A 19,187-nucleotide genomic window follows, 5' to 3' on the forward strand; every position below is an offset into this window, starting at 1 on the left:
ACCCTGACTCCAAAAATAATAAAAACTGAGACGGGGCTGGGGCAGAGGAGGCAACAGGACCCATCCTGGGGAGCGATCACGTGCGCGGAAGGTCCAGGACGAGACCCAGGGCTTCCACCCCGAAGGGGCTACTAGTGCGGGATGAGGCGGGGGCGGGGCGGGGCGAGGCGGGGCGAGGGGGGGGGGGGGGGGGGGGGGCGGGGCGGGGCCGGGGTCCCGGGGGCCGGGGCGGGGCCGGGCTGGCGCTGCGCAGCCGCGGGGCTGCCGTCGCGCATGCGGGGCTCACAAGGCTGCGGCCGGAGCCGCTGCCACTCCCGGGAGCATGAAGGACCGAACCCAGGAGCTCCGCACGGTGAGTCCGGCCCCCGCGCGCGGCCGCCCGCCGCCCGCGCCAACGCCCCGGACACTCCCCGCCCGGCTCCCGCAGCCCGGAGAGCGGCCGCTCCTGAGTCTCTAGCTGGGGCTGGAGGCAGCGGGGCGAGCCGGGGACCCCGACCCCCCTCTGGGTTCCGCCCCTCGGACCCACTCGGGGTCACGGGCTCGCGTGAGCTCGGCCGCGCTGACACGTGGACGGGAGGCTGGAGTCGGGGGTCCTGGATAAACTTTTCGGGGTCCCCTTGATTTGGGGGGTTCGGAGGGTGATGATGGGGTTCTGGTGGCGGGATCTCTACCCCCTCCCGCAGAACAGGCCCTGTCTCTGGCACCCCCCTGCACTGTCCCTCATCGCTGACCTCCCGACCCCGCTCGGTGTAGACAGACAAGGGGCCGCGGTGGAAACCCCCTCGGTGTGGACAGACGAGGGGACCGCAATGGGCTGGGGGCGGGCCCCGCTGCGGGGCGCGCTGCGGAAACCTGGCCGTCGGGTGGGGGTGGCCTCCTGGGCGCCGTCCCTGTCACCTGTGGCTCCCATCACCTGTGGCCGCCCCTCGGCTGGTCGCAGTAGGGATCCGCTGCCAGCCCCAGGTCTGGGAGGGGTCACACCCACCCCCGATCCACCTGTCCACCTTCGGGCTTCCGGGCAGCTCTGGCTGGCGTTTCCAGACCCTTCAGCCTTCCCTGCCACTTGGATCTATTTTTCCACCTGTATCTCAGGAACCGCTGGGGTGTGGCTCCTGGGGCGGGGTTTGAGGGGAGTGGGAGGATGCACAAACATTCTGAGTCAGAGCCCAGCCCTTCCCAGCCCAGAGAGACCCCTGCAGCCTGCCTGGGACCCCTTTCCCTGGCCTCTGCCCTTAGGGATGAGGAGCCCAGGAGGATGGTGACCGGGAGTGGGGGACGGTGAAGGAAATGAAGTCTCCCTGGGTGTGTTGTGGGGGGATCAGGGCTCAAGACTAGATTGATTCCCATCTGGTCATCTTGTGCCCTGGCTGGTCACCTGGCTGGCAGCCCTGCGTGCTGATCCCTGGGAGCCTGCCCTCTGCCCTCCACCTCGGCTAGGAACCAAAACCCTAAGGTTCCCTCCTATGGAAAATGTCAAGTGTCCTCTGGGCGTTTGACTGCACGGCTTGTCCTCTCGACCCAGAGCCTCCCCGAGTTGAAGCCTGTCTGCCCCATTATGTCAATCTTGTTTCCTGGGCATCCTGGAGCCGGACCTAGGCTCCCCTGCCTTCCTCTACCCCACTTGCTCTGGCACCGCAGCCTCCACTTTGCCTCCAGATCTGTCATTCCTGGCTGAGCGCCCGGCCCCCAGGGTAAACCCCAGGAGATTTCAAAGGAAGAAGATGGTCCCTCAAGTCATGTATGGGCTCTAAACACTTCCCCTGCGGCCCCTGTGGTTGCCCTCAAGTTTCCTGAGCTCCTTTGAGTCAGAACGAATGTTTTCCTGGTGATGGATGGCTGTGTGGTGTATTTGCTGATGTTTGGGCGTCTGGTAGGTTTCCTGAGGATATGTGTGTGAACCAAGTGGTCAGCAGCAACGTGGATGTGGGGTAACAGCCTCTGGCGTATCAGCCTTCATCCCCCTAGCTGAAGGGGAAACTGAGGCACAAAGGAGCTGTGGCTTGCCTGCTAGAGGGAAGGGTAGTAGAAAAGGGCTTTGCCTCGTGCCTGAAGATAGTCAGACTCAGGCCTGGCTGGCACTGGGGGACCCCCAGTGGAGCTGGGATTGGGAAGCATTTGAACCCAGATCTTTTCTTGCCTTTTTTTTTTTTTTTTTTTTTTTCCGAGACAGAGTCTCCCTCTGTCGCCCAGGCTGGAGTGCAGTGGCACGATCATGGCTCACTGCAACCTCCACCTCCCAGGTTCAAGCGATTCTCCTGCCTCAGCCTCCCTAGTAGCTGGGATTACAGGCGCCCACCACCATGCCCGGCTAATTATTTGTATTTTTAGCAGAGACAGGGTTTCACCATGTTGTTCAGGCTGATCTCGAACTCCTGACTTCATGATCTGCCTGCCTCGGCCTCCCTAAGTGCTGGGAAGACAGGCATGAGCCACCGCTCTCGGCCGAACCCAGATCTTTTTGCTGTGTTGTCTGTCTCTGTTACTACCTCCTCGCCCCCTGATTAGATGGTGAAGCCAGGCTTTGCTTTGAATGGTCTGAGGCTTCCACTCCAGACACCCCCACCCTCCCCACACAAGGCATTCAGAACCCAGGGAGGCTGTACCCATTGCTGGGTGGCCCTGCCCAGGGAGGGGTTTCTAGCAGCCTGGAGGGTGGCTGGCAGGAGCCCACGTGGGGTGGGGTGGGACAGTCAGTCTTGGTGGGGCCATCATTCCCACAAGCTGCTTTCCCTCTGGACCTGGGGTTTCCATCTGTGAAACAGGGATAGGAAAACCTAGAATCCCATTTCTTAGGACAAGATGGGGGGCCACGGGTTTCCTGACTCCAGATCCACTTTTGCAGGAGGCCTGAAACCCCAGGAATCAGAATTTTCAGCACAGAATCCCCAGGAAGAAGCTGGCACTGGCTGAGCTGGACTGGGCTAGACTGGGCTGGGCTCGGCTGGGCTGGGCTGGGCTGGACAGAGATGGTGCTGGGGACAGCGGCTGTGCACTGCTTCCAGCCCTCCTCCCTCCCTCTTCCTCCTCCTCCTCCTTCTTTATCCTTCTCCCCCACCCAACGCCACCACATTTGGAAGGAGGCGAAGGGAGCTTATTTATAAAAGTCACACTTGGGGAAGGAGCTGGCGTGTTTCCTCACGTTGCAGGCCCGGCCCAGCCCTCCGTGCTTCTCCAGCTCCCACCTCTCCCTCTGCAGATGGGGAGCGAAGGGGGTCACTGGGGACTAGCCAGGGGGCCTCAACACTGTTGCAGGCCCTCAGAGATCAGAAAGTCCACTCACAGGGTACAGGTAGCAAAGAGAGACCAACACCAGGGCCAGGGTCACACAGCCAGGGAGCCCCACCCTGGCATGAGCTGCCTCCTCCCCTCAACTCAGAGACTCCCTGATTTTCTTCCTGGGGACTTTGCAGAGCTGACCTATCCCTCCCCGGGCCCAGAACGGTGCTTGTTGTCTTCGTGCCAGGCTATGGAGGACAGAGGCATGGGGCCTGTTGCAGGAGGCTGAGGACGTAGCAAGGAGGGAGAGTTGGAGCAGCACAATCCTGGAAGCCTTCCTGGAAGAAGAGACCCTGGGATAGCCCAGGAGCAGGATTTGAATAGGAGGAGAGAGAGTGATCCAAAAGAGGGCACAGCTTAGTGATGGCAGAGAGATTGGAATGACCAACCAGGAGAGAATAGCAGGTGGTCCTGACTGCTGGTGTCTGGGGCCCCCTGAAGTGCCTTGAGGTCTAGACCGGAGCCTAACTCACTGGAGCAGCAAAGGCAGGCCTGGATGAGGAGGCCCAGTGCCCTGCGTTGCCCACCAGTTCTCCTTCTCTCTCCTGTTGCTGGGAAGAGTCTGGTGGTTGGGAGGCAACACTGGGCGAGTTCATCCTGAATCTCCCTCTGCTCACTTCCTCATCTGCAGCACGGAGCCAGTGTTACCCACCTTGAAGTGTAGCAGGCATGAGGGTGTAAGAACAGGGGCCGGACAGGGCTCCCCCATCCTGCCTCCCATTACCTCCCGGAGCTTTCCCAGCATGAGCGATGCATTTGGGCACATTTTCATCTAGGCTGCAGATGGAACGGCCTTCCGGGACCATCTAGTCCAGCCTCCTATCTGCCAGGTCAGAACACAGGTCCAGAAAGGGCCAGGTGTTTATCCGAGGTCACTCAGCATGTAGGGGCAGAGCCCGGCCCCTTTCCATGGCCTGAAGCTGCTTCCCTGAGCCTCGCTGGGGCCCTGTGAAGGGGAAGGCTCTGCAGGGCAGGGACCTGGTGTCCATAGACCTGGAGGGTGGGGACAGGGTGAGGAGGCTCGGATTGCACAGCCCTCTTTCCCGGAGACCCAGCTTGGCCTCTTGCACACCCCTGACTCAGCTCCGGGCCTCTCTACACTAGTGATATTGACTTTGATTAGTCACTTAAAAGAGGGAAAAAAATAGCCCTCGAGGCAGACAACAGCCACTGTGCTCAGCAGTGATGAATCAATGTTGCCGGCCTGATTCCCTCCCCTGGGACAGGCCTGGAGGCTGCCTGGCCTCTGCTCCGCTTGGAGGAGTCAGACTGTTGCATTCAGGAAGGTGTCCTAGAATCTGGGAGTCTCTGCTGGGAGAGACCACCAGGGCTGCCCCGCCTCTGCCAGGGGAAGCCCAGGGCATCCGGCACACTGTGCTTCCGCCAGGGTCTGCTCTTCCTAGCACTCCACGGTAGGGAGGTAGGCAAGCACTCCCTCCCGGCCCTCCCAACTTTCATTCCTGGTTGGAGGTGGTGATTTTTTTTTAATTTTTAAACATTTTTTTATTATTTTGAGATGGAGTCTTGCTCTGTTGCCCAGGCTGGAGTGCAGTGGCACGATCTCGGCTCACTATAACCTCTGCGTCCTGGGTTCAAGTGATTCTCCTGTCTCACCCTCCTGAGTAGCTGGGATTACAGGTGCACACCACAATGCCTGGCTAATTTTTTGTATTGTTAGTAGAGACGGGGTTTCACCATATTGGGCAAGCTGGTCTTGAACTCCTGATCTTGTGATCTGCCTGCCTCAGCCTCCCAAAGTGCTGGGATTACAGGCGTGAGCCACTGCAGTCAGCCACCCCTATAAATTCTGATTCCATCTCTTTGGGGTGGATCCCTGGAAGCCGGGGTTTTTTTTAATCCCCCCAAAGGATTCTGGTACTTGGCCAGGTATGAGAACCACTGAATGCGGAATAATAAAACACCAGGATGTTAGCTGGGCTTGGAGGCTCACGCCTGTAGTCCCAACTACTCGGGAGGCTGAAGCAGGAAAACTGCTTGGGCCCAGGAGTTTGAGACTAGTCTGAGCAACATAATGAGACCACCATCTCCACCATCTCTACAAAAATTTAAAATTAGCTAGGTGTGCTGGCAGGTGCCTGCAGTCCCAGCTACTCTGAGGCTGGAGGATCGCTTGAGCCTGGGAGGTGAACGTTGCAGTGAGCTATGATCTTGCCACTAGACTTCAGTTTGGACAACAAAAATGAGATCCTGTCTCTAAAAAATATAAGAGCCAGGTGTGGTGGCTCACGCAGCACTTTGGGAGGCCGAGGTGGGCGGATCACCTGAGGTCAGGAATTCAAGACCAGCCTGGCCAACATGGCAAAGCCTCGTCTCTACTAAAAATACAAAAATTAGCCAGGCGTGGTGGCAGGCGCCTGTAATTCCAGCTACTTGGGAGGCGGAGGCAGGAGAATCACTTGAAATGAACCTGGGAGTTGCAGTGAGCTGAGATCATGCCACTGCACTCCGGCCTGGGTGACAGAGCGAGGCTCTGTCTCAAAAATAAATAAATAAATAAGAAAAAGGTTCCAGGACAAATTGGATATTGGTTGGATGAGAGAAGAGGAGGAAGATGGCAGATGCCCTAGGTTTCTGGCTTGGGAATCCTGGAGCACCTCGGGGTGGGCAGGTCAGAGGAGGGGGCTCTGGAGGAAGAAGTGGAGCCTAGTTTTGGCCAGGAGGCAGGCGAGGTGCCCGTATGATATCTGGTCACATCCGCCCATAAGACATCTGGGCCTTTGCATTTGCGCCCCACAGTTCCAGCTGCCACCTGCACACCAAAGGGTTCCAAGTCCCCAACTCCAAGCCAGCCTCCTCTCCAGAGCTGTGAATGCCGCTCAGAAAGCCTTGGTAGATTCCCAAGGGAGCTGGGCCCTAATTATTCCATAGATATCTGGGTGTTTACTTTTGTTTTTTTGAGACAGGGTCTTGCTCTGTCACCTATGCTGCAGTGCAATGGCACAATCATACAGCAGCCTCGATCTCAAGGGCTCAAGCAACCCTCCCACCCCAGCCTCCTGAGTAGCTGTAATTGCAGAGGCATGCCACCACACCCAGCTAATTTTGGTATTTTTTGGTAGAGACGGGGTCTCGCTATGTTGCCCTGGCAGATCTCAAACTTCTGGACTCAAGTGATCCTCCCACCTCAGCCTCCCAAAGTGCTGAGATTACCACCTGAGCCACCATGCCCAGCGTGGTGCCCACCCAGGCCAGCCCAGCACATCAGGAAGACAGCATGCCAGGCTGGCCACATTACCTAGTTCCATTTTGGTCAAGAGTGCGTCTGGGCTGGGATATAGAGGAGGTGAGGGTGGCAATGGGGTTCTGCCATCCCACGTCCTTGTCAGTTTATTCTGGGTCCAGTGAGAACTGATTATTTTTCATTTATTTATTTATTTAGAGACGGCCTCTCACTCTGTCACCCAGCTGGAGTGCAGTGGCACGATCTCAGCTCACTGCAACCTCCGCCTCCCAGGTTTAAGTGATTCTCCTGCCTCAACCTCCTGAATATCTAGGATTACAGGCGGGCACCACCACACCCGGCTAATCTTTGTATTTTTAGTAGAGACTAAAAATATTATTATATTGTCCAGGCTAGTCCCAAACCCCTCTCCTCAGGTGATCCACCTGCCTCGGTCTCCCAAAGTGCTGAGATTACAGGTGTGAGCCACCTCGCCCAGTGAGAGCTGATTACATGTCTGAGTTAATCTGGAGGACATCTCTAGAATGTTGCCACCGGGCTCTGGCTTGGATGTGGATGAGGGTGCAGGGGACAACAGAGTCAGGAGCCATCAGAATCCCACAATCTGAAACAAGCATTGGAACAAATGAAGAAATGAAACAGAACAAAGGTCCTTCACGCGAACCCCAAATTCACCCCATCGTCAGTGGTTGGGAAGGACTTGGGGCTTTCCTTGACAGGAAGCACTATTTGATCACTTATCTGATCTCTGGCTATAGTAATAGAGGTAGACCATATAGAAAGAGGGAGGGGATAGGCCAGCTCTTTGGCATTGGCCAGACCACAGTCAGCAGCAGATTCAGTTTGTGTGCTATACTGTAGGAGACAGAAGCACAGTCCAGCAAGTCTTGGGCAGGGGCTATAATTTGGGGGTCCCTGGGAAGGAATACTTAACTTGAGAAGAAAAATCTAGGGAGGCTATGGATGCCTGACGCCTTCAGATCTATAGCAGGGGCACCCCAGCGAGAGGGCACCCACAAGTTCTTTATGGCCTGGAACTAAACCACAGGAAAGAGAAGGACTCTTAACAGTTGGGGCTGCCGGAGATGGGCCGGGCTGGTTGGGAACGCTAGTGAGCTCACTGTCACAGGCGGTATGCAAGCTGAGGCTTGAAGCTAAAGCCAAGGGGATTTTTCAGGTCCTTTAGAGCCTGAGAGTCTTTGGCCATGGCTCTAATAGGAATGTGAATGGTGTGGAAGAACGAGGTACAAGATACTGATTTGGGGGTACAGGGAGGCTTCTGGAAGGAGGTGGCATATGAGGAAGAGGGAACTGTCGCCTTTGTGGAATCAGCATCCCGGGCAGAGGGATGTGCCTGGGGGAAGCTTGGGGGACAGAAGGGGGATTATAGGGCCAGGAACCGGTTGTAGGTGTGGTGTGGTGGGGTCTGATCCCAGGCTAGGGCAGCAGGATAAAGAGCAAAGCTGGGGATGAAAATTCCCAAGAACGAAGGAGGAGGAGGACCTGGGGAGAAAGTGTCCCCTTGGCCCGTCCCCTCTAGGTTATGCTTGGAGCCGTGGCTGGTTTGACCCTGGCTGAGAGGTCAGGCCTTCAGCGCTCCAGCTGGCTTAGTGGCCAATCTCAGTGCCACCTCCAGGGTAGACCTGACCTGGGTGCCCTCATCAGACCCTGGCCCTGGTCTCCCTTTCCCCAGCCCTACCCCCATAGACGGAGGGGTCAGAGGAGGGTGTGGGCATCTCTCCTGCCAGCCCTTCTGTTAGAGAAGCTTCCTCGTTCAGTCTTCAGCCTTTTGGGAGGTAGCAAGTCAGAGCTGGCCAGATGCCTGGAGAAGATACGCCCCCACTACACAGATGGGCAAGCTGAGGTCAAGAGAGGCACCAGCCAGATGCCCAGGGGTCTCTGAGGGCAGGACAGGGGTTTGGTGGGGCTGGCAGTGACTCTCGTCACTGTTAAACTCTCCTTCCACCCTTCGTCATCCACCTTCATCCTCTGAGCGCCAGGGAAGAGAGGGCAGGATGCGGAACTCCTGGGGCCCCTTCCCAATCCGGCAGGCTGCCCAGGAGGAGGAACTGGGCTCCTCCTGGCTGTGCTCTGCCTCAGTTTCCCTAGGGAGGGCTCCTCTGACTCAACTCCTGGGCCTGCAACGGTCTAAAACGTGAAAACGGCTCCTGGATTTGTGGGGGGGCCTGGTGGGGGAGGGGTGCCACCTGGTGACAGCCACAGGCACTTGGTGGGGAGCAGGAATGAGAATTTATTTTAGCTGCTGGGGAGGTGGTGTGATATCTTGAAGAGAGGAGGCCCCTCTGAGCCGCCTCTATCAAAGCTTCCACCCACCCCCTCTCCCAATGAGTCCCCCCACTTTGCTGGTGTGATGGGAGCTGCGAGCCCCAGGGGCACAGCCTCTCACAGAACATGCTCAGGCCGGGCGCGGTGGCTCACACCTGTACTCCCAGCACTTTGGGAGGCCAAGGTGGGAAGATCACTTGAGCCCAAGAGTTCGAGACCAGACTGGGCAACTCAGTTGGACCCTGTCTCTACAAAAAAAATAAAAAATAAAAAAATTAGCTGGGTGTGGTGGCATGCACCTATAGTCCCAGCTGCTTGGGAGGCTGAGGGGAAAGGATGTCTTCAGCCTGGGAGGTCGAGGCTGCGGTGAGTTGTGGTTGTGCCACTGCACTCCAGTCTGGGTGACAGAGCAAGACCCTGTCTCAATCAATCAATCAGTCAAACGAACAAACATGCCCTGCTTCCCCAGTCTTCCTCAGCCCTCCCTTCACGCAGCCAGGTGTCACTGTCCCCATTGCACAGAAGAGCAAACAGCCAGAGGGGTCAAGGCCCAGCCTGATGAGTCCTCTCACTCTGGGCCAGGCAGTGGTCTCTCCAGTGAGGCAGAAATGAGGTGGGAACAAGACCAGGCAAGGTGGCTCATGCCTGTAATCCCAGCACTTTGGGGGGCCGAGGCAGGTGGATCACTTGAGGTCAGGAGTTCGAGACCAGCCTGGCCAACATGGTGAAAACCCATCTCTACTAAAAACATAAAAATTAGGGCCAGGCGTGGTGGCTCATGCCTATAGTCCCAGCACTTGGGAAGCCAAGGCGGGCAGATCACGAGGTCAGGACTTCGAGACCAGCCTGGCCAACATGGTGAAACCCCATCTCTACTAAAAATACAAAAATTATCTGGGCATGGTGGCAGGCCTGTAGTCCCAGCTCCTCTCTACTCTCTCAGGAAGCTAAGGCAGGAGAATTGCTTGAACCCAGGAGGCGGAGGTTGTAGTGAGCCGAGATCACAACACTGCACTCCAGCCTGGGCAACAGAGTGACTCTGTTTCAAAAAAAAAAAAAAAAAAAGAATGAGGTGGAAACAAGCGCTGAGCCTCAGGCTGAGAGACGTCAGTCCCTGACCCAGAATGGCCACCCCGGATAGCCTTGCCTTGGCTGCAGAGAGAGACGCTGGTCCGCAGGGTGGGCTGACCCTGCCCGACTCATGGTGGGAGGTAGACAGTAATGTCCATGCCCAGCATGCCGGGAAGTCAGAAGTATAATTACCCCCTCCCCATGATGGGGGTGGCTTTTGTACAGCAGCTCCTGGGCGGTGGGGTGAGGCCTGCACCTGTGGCTGAGGCCTAAGGCAGGACTCGAGCCAAGTGGCAACATGACTGGCCCCTCATGCCTGCCGGGCCCAGGTCTGGGGCGGAAGGAGGCAGAGTGAGGTCCAATGTCAAGATTGACAGGGAGGCCAGGTGCAGCAGCTCACACCCATAATCCTAGCACTCTGGAAGGCTGAGGCAGGAGAATCACTTGAGGCCAGGAGTTCAAGACCAGCCTGGGCAACATAGTGAGACCCCCCCCCAACCACCGTCTCTACAAAAATGAAAATTAAATTTAAAAATGGTTTTACAAAAAGACAGACAAGAGATTCTTATGAGATCTTCTGAGCCATCCCACCTCTGGGCTGAGGTTTAGTGGTGCCCAGGCCTGGGACAGAGTGGGCAGGCTTCCTTCCTGTTACGGGGCCCCCTCTGGAAAGGGAGCTTGGGACCTCTGGGCTCCACCTGAATTAAAACCACTGGGGCCACTCGTGGTTGTGCACACCTATATTTCCAGCTACTTGGGAGGCTGAGGTGGGAGGATCAATTAAGCCCAGGTGTTTAAGACTGCAGTGAGCTATGATTGTACCCCTGCACTCCAGCCTGGGTGACACAGCAAGACCTCCATTCTAAAAATGTGTGTGGGTGCGTGGGGGTGTGTATGCATGTGTGCGAGCACACGTGTGTGTATAAACCACTGGCCAGGAGAGTAGAGAATGCTCGTTCCAGGCAGCTGTCCCAAGGGCCTAGGGGACCCAGAGGGCCCAGACAGAGGGGCTGGCCCCAGGCTTGATTGCCTCCCCAGCTGCAGGGAGAGGGCGGGCGGATAGGCGAGGGAGGGAGTCCCTGGCCCAGAGGCTGAGCTTTGGCCTTGACACCAGTGTGCCAGGGAAGGTTCCTCTCTTTCTGCCCAGCCCCCAGTGGTCCTCCAGGTCTTCCTGTGGCTGAGAGCGGAGGGCACGGCCAGGCCTGTTCTTGTCCCTGCCCAGAGGCCTCCAGGGAGAGGGGGAGGGGTGGGGCTCCGGTGCTGCACCCTGGGCACCTGTGTGTGTGTACAGGTGGGTCCTGTACACACATCCACTCATGTGTACACAACCCCGAACAGGCCAAGGACAGCGATGATGATGACGATGTCGCTGTCACCATGGACCGAGACCGCTTCATGGATGAGTTCTTCGAGCAGGTGGGAGCCAGCACACCCCACCTGCCCCGTACACTGGCAGACCTCGGGGGGCCTCTCACACACCCGCACCCGGCTCAGCAGCTCTGGGGTGCCAATGAATGAACCGTTTTGAGGGTGAATAAATGGAAGCTCAGAGCAGAGCTAAATCTGGGATCGCACTCCTCCCCATCTGGTCTGGAAGGACACACCCCACCGCACCCCAGCACCTGGAGCCTGCCCATCCTGTCCCTGAGCCCAGACCGCAGCCCTGCTCTGGGCCAGCCCTGGGCCCTAGAAGCCTCCTCCCCCGATTTCCTCCTCCTGACCACCCGGCCTTGGTCCGCAGGTGGAGGAGATTCGAGGCTTCATTGACAAGATCGCAGAGAACGTGGAAGAGGTGAAGCGGAAGCACAGCGCCATTCTGGCCTCCCCCAACCCTGATGAGAGTGAGTGTGGGGTCGGGGACAGGTTTCAGGCCCCACAGGTCTCCCGAAGGGGCTGCTGCCAGGGAGGCCTCACAGGACCTCAGCAGCCTTCATGGCTGGTGGGCTTAGGTGTGCCTGGGCTGGCCAGGGTTGGAAGGGTTTCATGAGAAGCTTTCGAAATGCTGCTGTCCCCAGCCTGGAATTGGGGGGTCAGTACCCAGCATCCCAGGCCAGCCAGACCAGGTCTCCACGAAGACTTGGCTGGTGGGAGAGGCGATTGGCCCCACCCTTCCCAGGTGAACTGGCTGTGCTCTAAGGCAACCAGGCTGGCTGCAGCCCTAGGCTTCTGGGAGCGAGGGAGGGAAGAAGGGAGCTGTCTGTGATCGATAGGAACCCTCAGCCCAGCCCAGCCCCTCCCCTCGACTCCCAGGGGAGCAGATGGCAGCTCTGAGGCGTCAGCGCTGTGGGAGGGCAAGCTGGCCAAGCAGGCAGAACTTCCGGAAAGAACTGGCAGCCCTGGCCCCTGGCCACGTGGCACCCTGGGGGCGGGCATTCTCAGGGCTCCAGGAAGTCACCCCTCTCCATCCAGGATGGGAGCCTGTGTGGGTCAGGCTTGCACTCTGCCCCCAGACAGGTCCCCCTGACCTGGCCCTCTCGTTCCTGTTGTGATGTTAGTCACTCTCCTGAGAGCTGCCAGGCTGATGGCATAGGTGCAGGCCCGCCTGGGTCCCCTCCTCTGGAGGGGGGCTCACCCGGAGTCCCAGGGATGCAGCAGTCAGCTGTTTGAGGGAGGAAGGCCGTGGCCACCCAGGTGCCCGGGCTCAAGTATTCTCACCTCCAGCACGGGCTCCCCGTCCATACCCCAAGCCCACTTGGGCATCTTCAAGAACCCGGAGTAAATCCCTCCACAGTGCATGAACCAAGGTCGAGGTCACACCAATCAAGCCAGTGCCCCGCCCTCAGAAGGCAAAATAGGTCAGGTGGGAGCAGGGTAGATTGCCTCAGAAAGGCCAGGAGGGAGAGAGGGACGCCCAGGGCTCACCACGCTGCGCTCCTTGCCTGACAGATTTGTTGGATGGCAGCATGAGACGGATGCTCGTGCGTCTGGAGGTATCTGGGTCACCGTGTGCGTGTGTCCCTGTGTGGGGGTGCTCCTGTTCAGGGTCAGGAGATGGCTGATTGTGGGGTGGGAACAGAGGGCTCTAAAGAGCAGGGGAGTGGGCCTGTCACTGCGGGCAGGTGAGGTGGTCATGGGGCAGCAGAGCTGTCTGCTCCATACCTCGAGTTCCCGCAGGCCACCTCCTGCACCGTCTCCCACCTCGGTGTCAAGCACAGTCACAGGGACTGGTTCTGAGTCACCACCCGTGAGCCAAGCAGTTGAGACCTGGTGGAGTCCCAAGCTTTCGCCAAGGGGAGGGGGCTCATGTTGGGGGTTCTAGGGCACAAGTGGCGCAGACTTAAGGAGAAGTCTCAAGGAAAGACGGCAGTGAGTGGGGGGCTCTCCTGGGCAAGGCGGGCTCTGCCTCCTCGGGGCTGCCATCCGGCCTGGGCTATTTTCGGTCTGAGCAAAAGAGGCTGAGACGTCAGAGCAGCTGGTAACCGAGTTTTCCTTTGTTCCTACGGATGAGGCGCCCTCCTCCGCGCCTCGGAACCCCCCCTTCTGTGCTCCACCCCATAGCATTCCACTTGAGAGGTGACCCCATCCGAGGCCTTCCTCATAGACCTCTGTGAGCACCCCTCCCCGTCCCTCTAGGACAAACCCCAGCCCCAGAGGCTGGCGGAGGGGTGGGTGGGAAAGTGACAGCCGGAGCTCAGTCCTGGCTTCTCCCAGGGCGGAGTCCTGGGGATGTCCTGAGACTGGGGTGTTGCCAGGAGCACCCCCAGGGGAGGCAGCTGTCTTGCCCCACTTTTCCAGCCAGCTCCTCTTAGGGAGGGGGTGAGCTGGGCACCCCACGGCCTCTGCCAGCTTTAGGGAGATGGTTCTAGCCAGAACAAGGGCCACACGACACTACCCACCGCCCTCCAACTTCACCAGGGCCCCAGCTACTTGCCACGGCCAGGGCCGACTGTGCCCACCTCTTTGAACCTGAGGGCCCACATCAGTGCCCACCCAGGCCATCCGCCCCTTGTCCGCTTCCACCTGCCGGGCACTTAGCACCGAGGGAGGTGCAGCTTTGTGGAAATAGCTGTCTGCCCCACCCAGAGTGTTTGAGCCTGCAACTCGGGAAGCGCGAGGTGGGGGAGGCTTTCTGCCACCCCTGGTCCCCTGTCAGCCCCCTGGCTGGGCTATGTGCCCCCCTGAACCATTAGGTAACACCAGGTGAGCCCGAACCCCCCACCTTCAACTCCAACAAGCATCAAGTCCCTGTTCCTTGCGCCAACACCAGCATCGCCAGCTGCTCCACAATTATTTCTGCCTTAAATTTAGACCCATCTGTTATCTCCAGGGGGTGGGGGCGCCGGCGAAGGAGGAAGGGAGGCTCCTCTGAAGACAGCACAAGAGGGGGTGAGGCTGCAGCTGGTGTGGCCCTGGTCCAGAATTGGGGGGGACAAGCAGAGCCCTAGCCAGGGGAACGGGGGAGAACTGGGATCTACCGAGAACCCCCCCGTTGGGTCCCCCGTGCCAGAGGCTGAGCCTGAACATCAGTCCTTGGGGGAGCCTAGGGGGTCTACCCCCACCCTTTCTACCTCCCCAGAGACGAAGGAGGAGCTGGAAGAACTCATGTCGGACATAAAGAAGACAGCGAACAAAGTCCGATCCAAGTTAAAGAGTGAGTCAGGCTTGTCTGGGGTGGGTGGGGGGTATTCTAGGCCTGCTTCCTCTGGGTAGCCCATGGGGTTTTGCTCGCCTTGAGGGGGTGTGCCGGATCTTGCTTTCCTTTCTGAGGGTGATGTCATGTACCCATTCACTCAACAGCTACTTGGCAAGGCCCATTGGTGCCAGGCTCTGGGCTGGGCCCAGGGACACACCCGCCGGAGGCTTTGTGGAGGGAGTACTCCACTCTGGGTGGGCACTGCCCCTCACTTCTGCTAAAGAGGTTTAAAGAAGTGGCCAGCACTTCCTGGTCTCATGCAGAAGCCCCGTATGCTGGGTGAACACAGACAGGCACACCCCATGCCCTGCAGGAGGGCCCCCCCCTTGGCTCTCCCCACTGTGGACATGGCCCCTCCTACACAGCCAGCCTCTCTGAGCAGAAAGGGGGCGGTACCAAGGCACAGGGTGGCCAGAGCTACCAGACATCATGCACATGCAGAGCTTGGAGGTGTGCATTTACACACGTGCACACACCACACCGCGTCACAGCTGGAAGGGCCTTTGTAGGCCCCTCCTCCATCAGTGCCTGGCACTGACCCCACAAGCCACAGGCCACACACACACCCCAGGGGAGGTCAGGAGGTGGATAGATACTGGGTGTGCGGGTAGGGGGCGAGGGTGAAGGGGGCTGGTTGTGACTCAGCAGCCACCTATGCCCGCAGGCATCGAGCAGTCCATCGAGCAGGAGGAAGGCCTGAACCGCTCCTCGGCTGACCTGAGGATCCGGAAGACACAGGTGCGGACCGGGAGTCTAGGGTGGGCGGGCACCTGAGTTTCTGGGTCGGTCCCTGCAGGGCCTGACACCTGTATCTCCATCTCGGGCCCCCAGCACTCCACGCTATCCAGAAAGTTTGTGGAGGTCATGTCGGAGTACAACGCCACGCAGTCCGACTACCGCGAGCGCTGCAAGGGCCGCATCCAGAGGCAACTGGAGATCAGTGAGCTGGGGGCGGGGCCCAGGGCTTGGGGGCGGGGCTGAGGCAGCTGCTGAGTTAGGGGCCGAAGGGGCGGGGCCGAGGCTGCTGCTGAGTTAGGGGCTGAAGGGGCGGGCTGAGTTAGGGGCCGAAGGGGCGGGGCCGAGGCTGCTGCTGAGTTAGGGGCCGAAGGGGCGGGGCCGAGGCTGCTGCTGAGTTAGGGGCTGAAGGGGCGGGGCCGAGGCTGCTGCTGAGTTAGGGACTGGAGGGGTGGGGCCCTAGGCAGCTACTGAGTTAGGGGCTGAAGGGGCGGGGCCCGAGGCTGCTGCTGAGTTAAGGGCCGAAGGGGCGGGGCCCGAGGCTGCTGCTGAGTTAGGGGCCGAAGGGGCGGGGCCGAGGCTGCTGCTGAGTTAGGGGCTGAAGGGGCGGGCTGAGTTAGGGGCCGAAGGGGCGGGGTCCCAGGCAGCTGCTGAGTTAAGGGCCGAAGGGGCGGGGCCCGAGGCTGCTGCTGAGTTCGGGGCCGGGGGAGCAGGGCTGGAGGCAGCTGCTGAGTTAGGGGCTGGGGGGCGGGGCCCGAGGCTGCGATTGAGCTTGCAGCTGGGGGGTCGTGGGCCTGGTACTGGAGGGGGCGGGGCCCAGTGGTGCTACTGAGCTCCCCGGAGAGGGCTGGGCTCAGTGTGACCCCTCTTGCTTGCAGCTGGCAGGACCACGACCAGTGAGGAGCTGGAGGACATGCTGGAGAGTGGGAACCCCGCCATCTTTGCCTCTGGTGTGAGTGTGGGCCCCACCCCTCCTGCCATGACCCCCACACCATGTTCCCCACGACGATGTCCCCTAGTGTTGGGTCTGGACAGTATTTGGACACAGGCCCTTTGTAAGGCAGGTTTTAGGGAAGGAAGAGTTCCAGAGAGGGGAAAACACCAGGCTGAGGTCACATAAATGTCGGTGGCAAAGGTGGACTCAAGACCCCTGCCTCCTAATGCCTCCCAATTGCATCCACTTCCTTTCGCCGGCAGCCAAGGGCTCCACCTCTTATCCTTGGGCCCTTTCCCCTCCTGGAGGACATTTGGCCATCACTGCGTTCATGTGAAGCCGAGCAGGGGTGCTCCCTGAAGGAGGTGGCACAAAGGTGTTCAAGGCAGTTTGGGGCTGGGAGTTCCAGGAGAGAGGGGAGAGGCAGCACATTCAGTGTTGGGGAAGGGATGGGGAAGGGATGAGAGAAAAACGGTTCCAGGCCTGGGTCCACGGGGCAGTCAACTTGGGCTCTGCAAAACGCTGGTGATAATGACTGTCACTGAGCACTTGCTCTCTGGCCAGCACAGGTGGAGAGTGTCACTAGCCCCAGGTTACCGGTAGGAGATTGAGTTGCAGAGAAAGTAGGTAACAGCTAGCAGGTGGCAGAGCCAGACAGCAAGGCGAGGAGGGCGGTGGCTCAGGAAGAAGCCTCTGGCCCCCTTCAGGAGCAGCTCTGCCCGTGCCAGCCGCCCTCGCCCTTGGCCCTCTGCCCTGCCCCTCAGCAGGCCTCTGGGTCCCAGCCCCCTGCTCCCACCCCCAGATCATCATGGACTCCAGCATCTCGAAGCAGGCTCTGAGTGAGATTGAGACGAGGCACAGCGAGATCATTAAGCTGGAGAACAGCATCCGTGAGCTACATGACATGTTCATGGACATGGCCATGCTCGTGGAGAGCCAGGTGAGCGCTGGGCCCCCGTCCTCCACTCCAGCCCGCAGCAGCACCTGGGGCTGCCCTAACCTCGCCCTTTCTGCCCGACATGCTGCCCTGCCGGGGAGGGACCAAATTCTCAGGTAACCACTCGCCCACTGTTGAAACTGCCGCCAGGGCCCTGCCCCCAGGAAAACCCCTGTCCTCTGCATGGCTCTGCTTGGACTTCAAGGACCCCAGGCCCTGCATGGCCCCACCCCCCACACCCCGCTGTCTCTCCTTCCCCTACTGTTTCCTCATGGGGCCACCGTGGGCCAGGCATTTCCCCAGGGACTGAAGGCATGGCAGTGACCAGGACAGCCGAGGGACCTGCTTCCTGGAGTGAATGCCTATTGGACAAAAGGATTGCCTAAGAACAGATGGAAGGTTCTCCGCTGGGCTCACACTTGAATGAGCCACCTGGAGGGCTTAGGGTAGTTTTCCAGGTCCCTGTCACAGAGGCTGGCAGGTGAGGTGGAGGCTCCAGAAGGTGCCTCTCTGACAGGCTCAAGGGTGACGCCGCTGCCGCTACAGATCCAGTTACACTTGGAGTAACACCATGACCATGATGGCGTGGCCGCCCTGGTTGCAGTGAGTGGTCAAGGAAGGCCTCTCAGGAGGCGGCATTTGAGCTGATGGTGGAAAAAGTGAAAAGGAGCCAGCTGTGCAGACTTCCCAGGGGAAGATGAAGAGCTGGCCCCAGCAACACTAAGGTCCCGAGCCCAGCAAGAGTCGGACTTGTTTCAGGAACAGAAGAAGGAGGTCCATGCCTCGAGGGCACAAGGAGGGGTCCGAGCTGAGATGAAGCCGGAGAGGAGGTGGACGGAGCCTTGGCAGGCAGTGCTGGGGAATTTGCAGTCTCTTCTATACTGGAGGGGGTTTGAGAGGCTTGTTTATTTTAGCAAAAGACAGGATCTTGCTGTGTTACCCAAACTAGTCTCAAACTCCTGGGCTCAAAGTGATCCTCCCACCTCAGCCTCCCAAAGTGCTGGGATCATAGATGTGAGCCACAGCACCTGGCCAGGTTGGAATGTTTTAAGTATGGGAGTGATGTGACCTTGGTTTCCGTAAGCAGGCTGTGAGGAGGCTGCTGCTGCCGCCATCTGGTGAGAAACAGACCATGGTGACATGGATGCCAGTGAAGGCGATGGATGGACTTGGAGAGGGAGACACGCCCTAGTAGTCTTGTGGGGCATGGTCACGGTCAGATTGGCCTCTAGGGGCAGCATGGGACCAGATCACAGGGCTCAAGAGGCCTGTTGGGCTGGGAAGGGGGTTCCTAAAGATTGAAGACCCCAGACAGCAGACAGAGCTAGATGGAGGCGTCATGCTTGACGATCGATGGTGGCGTAGGGAGGCTCACCTGTGGTCACCTCAGGAGCTATGGCCAGGGCAGCCCAGACTCCAGCATGCCCACTCCTGCCCCCACCTTCCCCTGCCTGGCACTGCCACCTCTCTAACACCTGTCACGGTGTCAGTCCCCTGCTGAGTGTTCTCTGCATGGTCCCCAACCCTCGGCTGAGACTGCATGGCCAGCTCCACCTCCAGGATTGCTGCTCTGCGGGGAGATGTGGGAGCTGCCTTGGGGAGCCTGCCTGGCTCTCTATACCCTGCCCAGGGTGCCTGACCCACATGAGCAGCTGTACCCCGTCCATCTCATGCCCCTTTTTCTCTCTAGCCTCAGGAGGCTTTCCTGAAGTCCTGCCCTGAGCCCCGACCCAACCCTGAGGAGGGGGCCCTCTGGAGCTGCGGTGCCCCCGGCCCTGCAGGGGGAAATGATTGACAGGATCGAGTACAATGTGGAGCATGCGGTAGACTACGTGGAGAGAGCTGTGTCTGACACCAAGAAGGCCGTCAAGTACCAGAGCAAGGCACGCCGGGTCAGTAGCACAGCCCTGCCCAAGCCACGCCCCAGCACCCATTAGGGATCCCAAGCCATCCCACATCTCTCCCCATCCCGCCTCTCCTCCCACTCTTGGGAGCTCCCCATGACAGCCCCCTCCCAGGCCATCACCTTCCCCCACTTGGATCCCCCCAACTCTCAAGCCCTCAGCCTTTGCCGTAGTCCCCCCCCCCCCCCCCATTCCCCCCCACGCCGCCC

The 19,187-nt window shown here is 59.3% G+C and overlaps 1 protein-coding gene across 2 annotated transcripts in view; it reads left to right on the plus strand.

The window, feature by feature from the left end:
• The first annotated feature begins 236 nt into the window (after positions 1-236).
• STX1A (syntaxin 1A) overlaps positions 237-19,187 on the plus strand; it is a 20,366-nt gene continuing 1,415 nt past the window's right edge. The window contains exons 1-9 of one of the 2 annotated variants that reach the window (XM_032254963.1): positions 237-352; positions 11,174-11,251; positions 11,577-11,676; positions 14,352-14,426; positions 15,133-15,206; positions 15,300-15,408; positions 16,082-16,155; positions 16,940-17,190; positions 18,765-18,967. In XM_032254963.1, the coding sequence (XP_032110854.1) occupies positions 323-352; positions 11,174-11,251; positions 11,577-11,676; positions 14,352-14,426; positions 15,133-15,206; positions 15,300-15,408; positions 16,082-16,155; positions 16,940-17,190; positions 18,765-18,783 (810 nt within the window). In that variant the 5' untranslated portion in view covers positions 237-322 and the 3' untranslated portion in view covers positions 18,784-18,967. Of the gene's footprint in view, positions 353-11,173; positions 11,252-11,576; positions 11,677-14,351; positions 14,427-15,132; positions 15,207-15,299; positions 15,409-16,081; positions 16,156-16,939; positions 17,191-18,764; positions 18,968-19,187 lie in introns of those variants that run through there. The other variant, XM_032254962.1, reaches the window with a different exon arrangement.

Source organism: Sapajus apella, unplaced genomic scaffold (assembly GCF_009761245.1).
Source record: "Sapajus apella isolate SASKATOON/1434 unplaced genomic scaffold, GSC_monkey_1.0 scaffold88, whole genome shotgun sequence".
NCBI classification, from domain to species: Eukaryota; Metazoa; Chordata; class Mammalia; order Primates; family Cebidae; genus Sapajus; species Sapajus apella.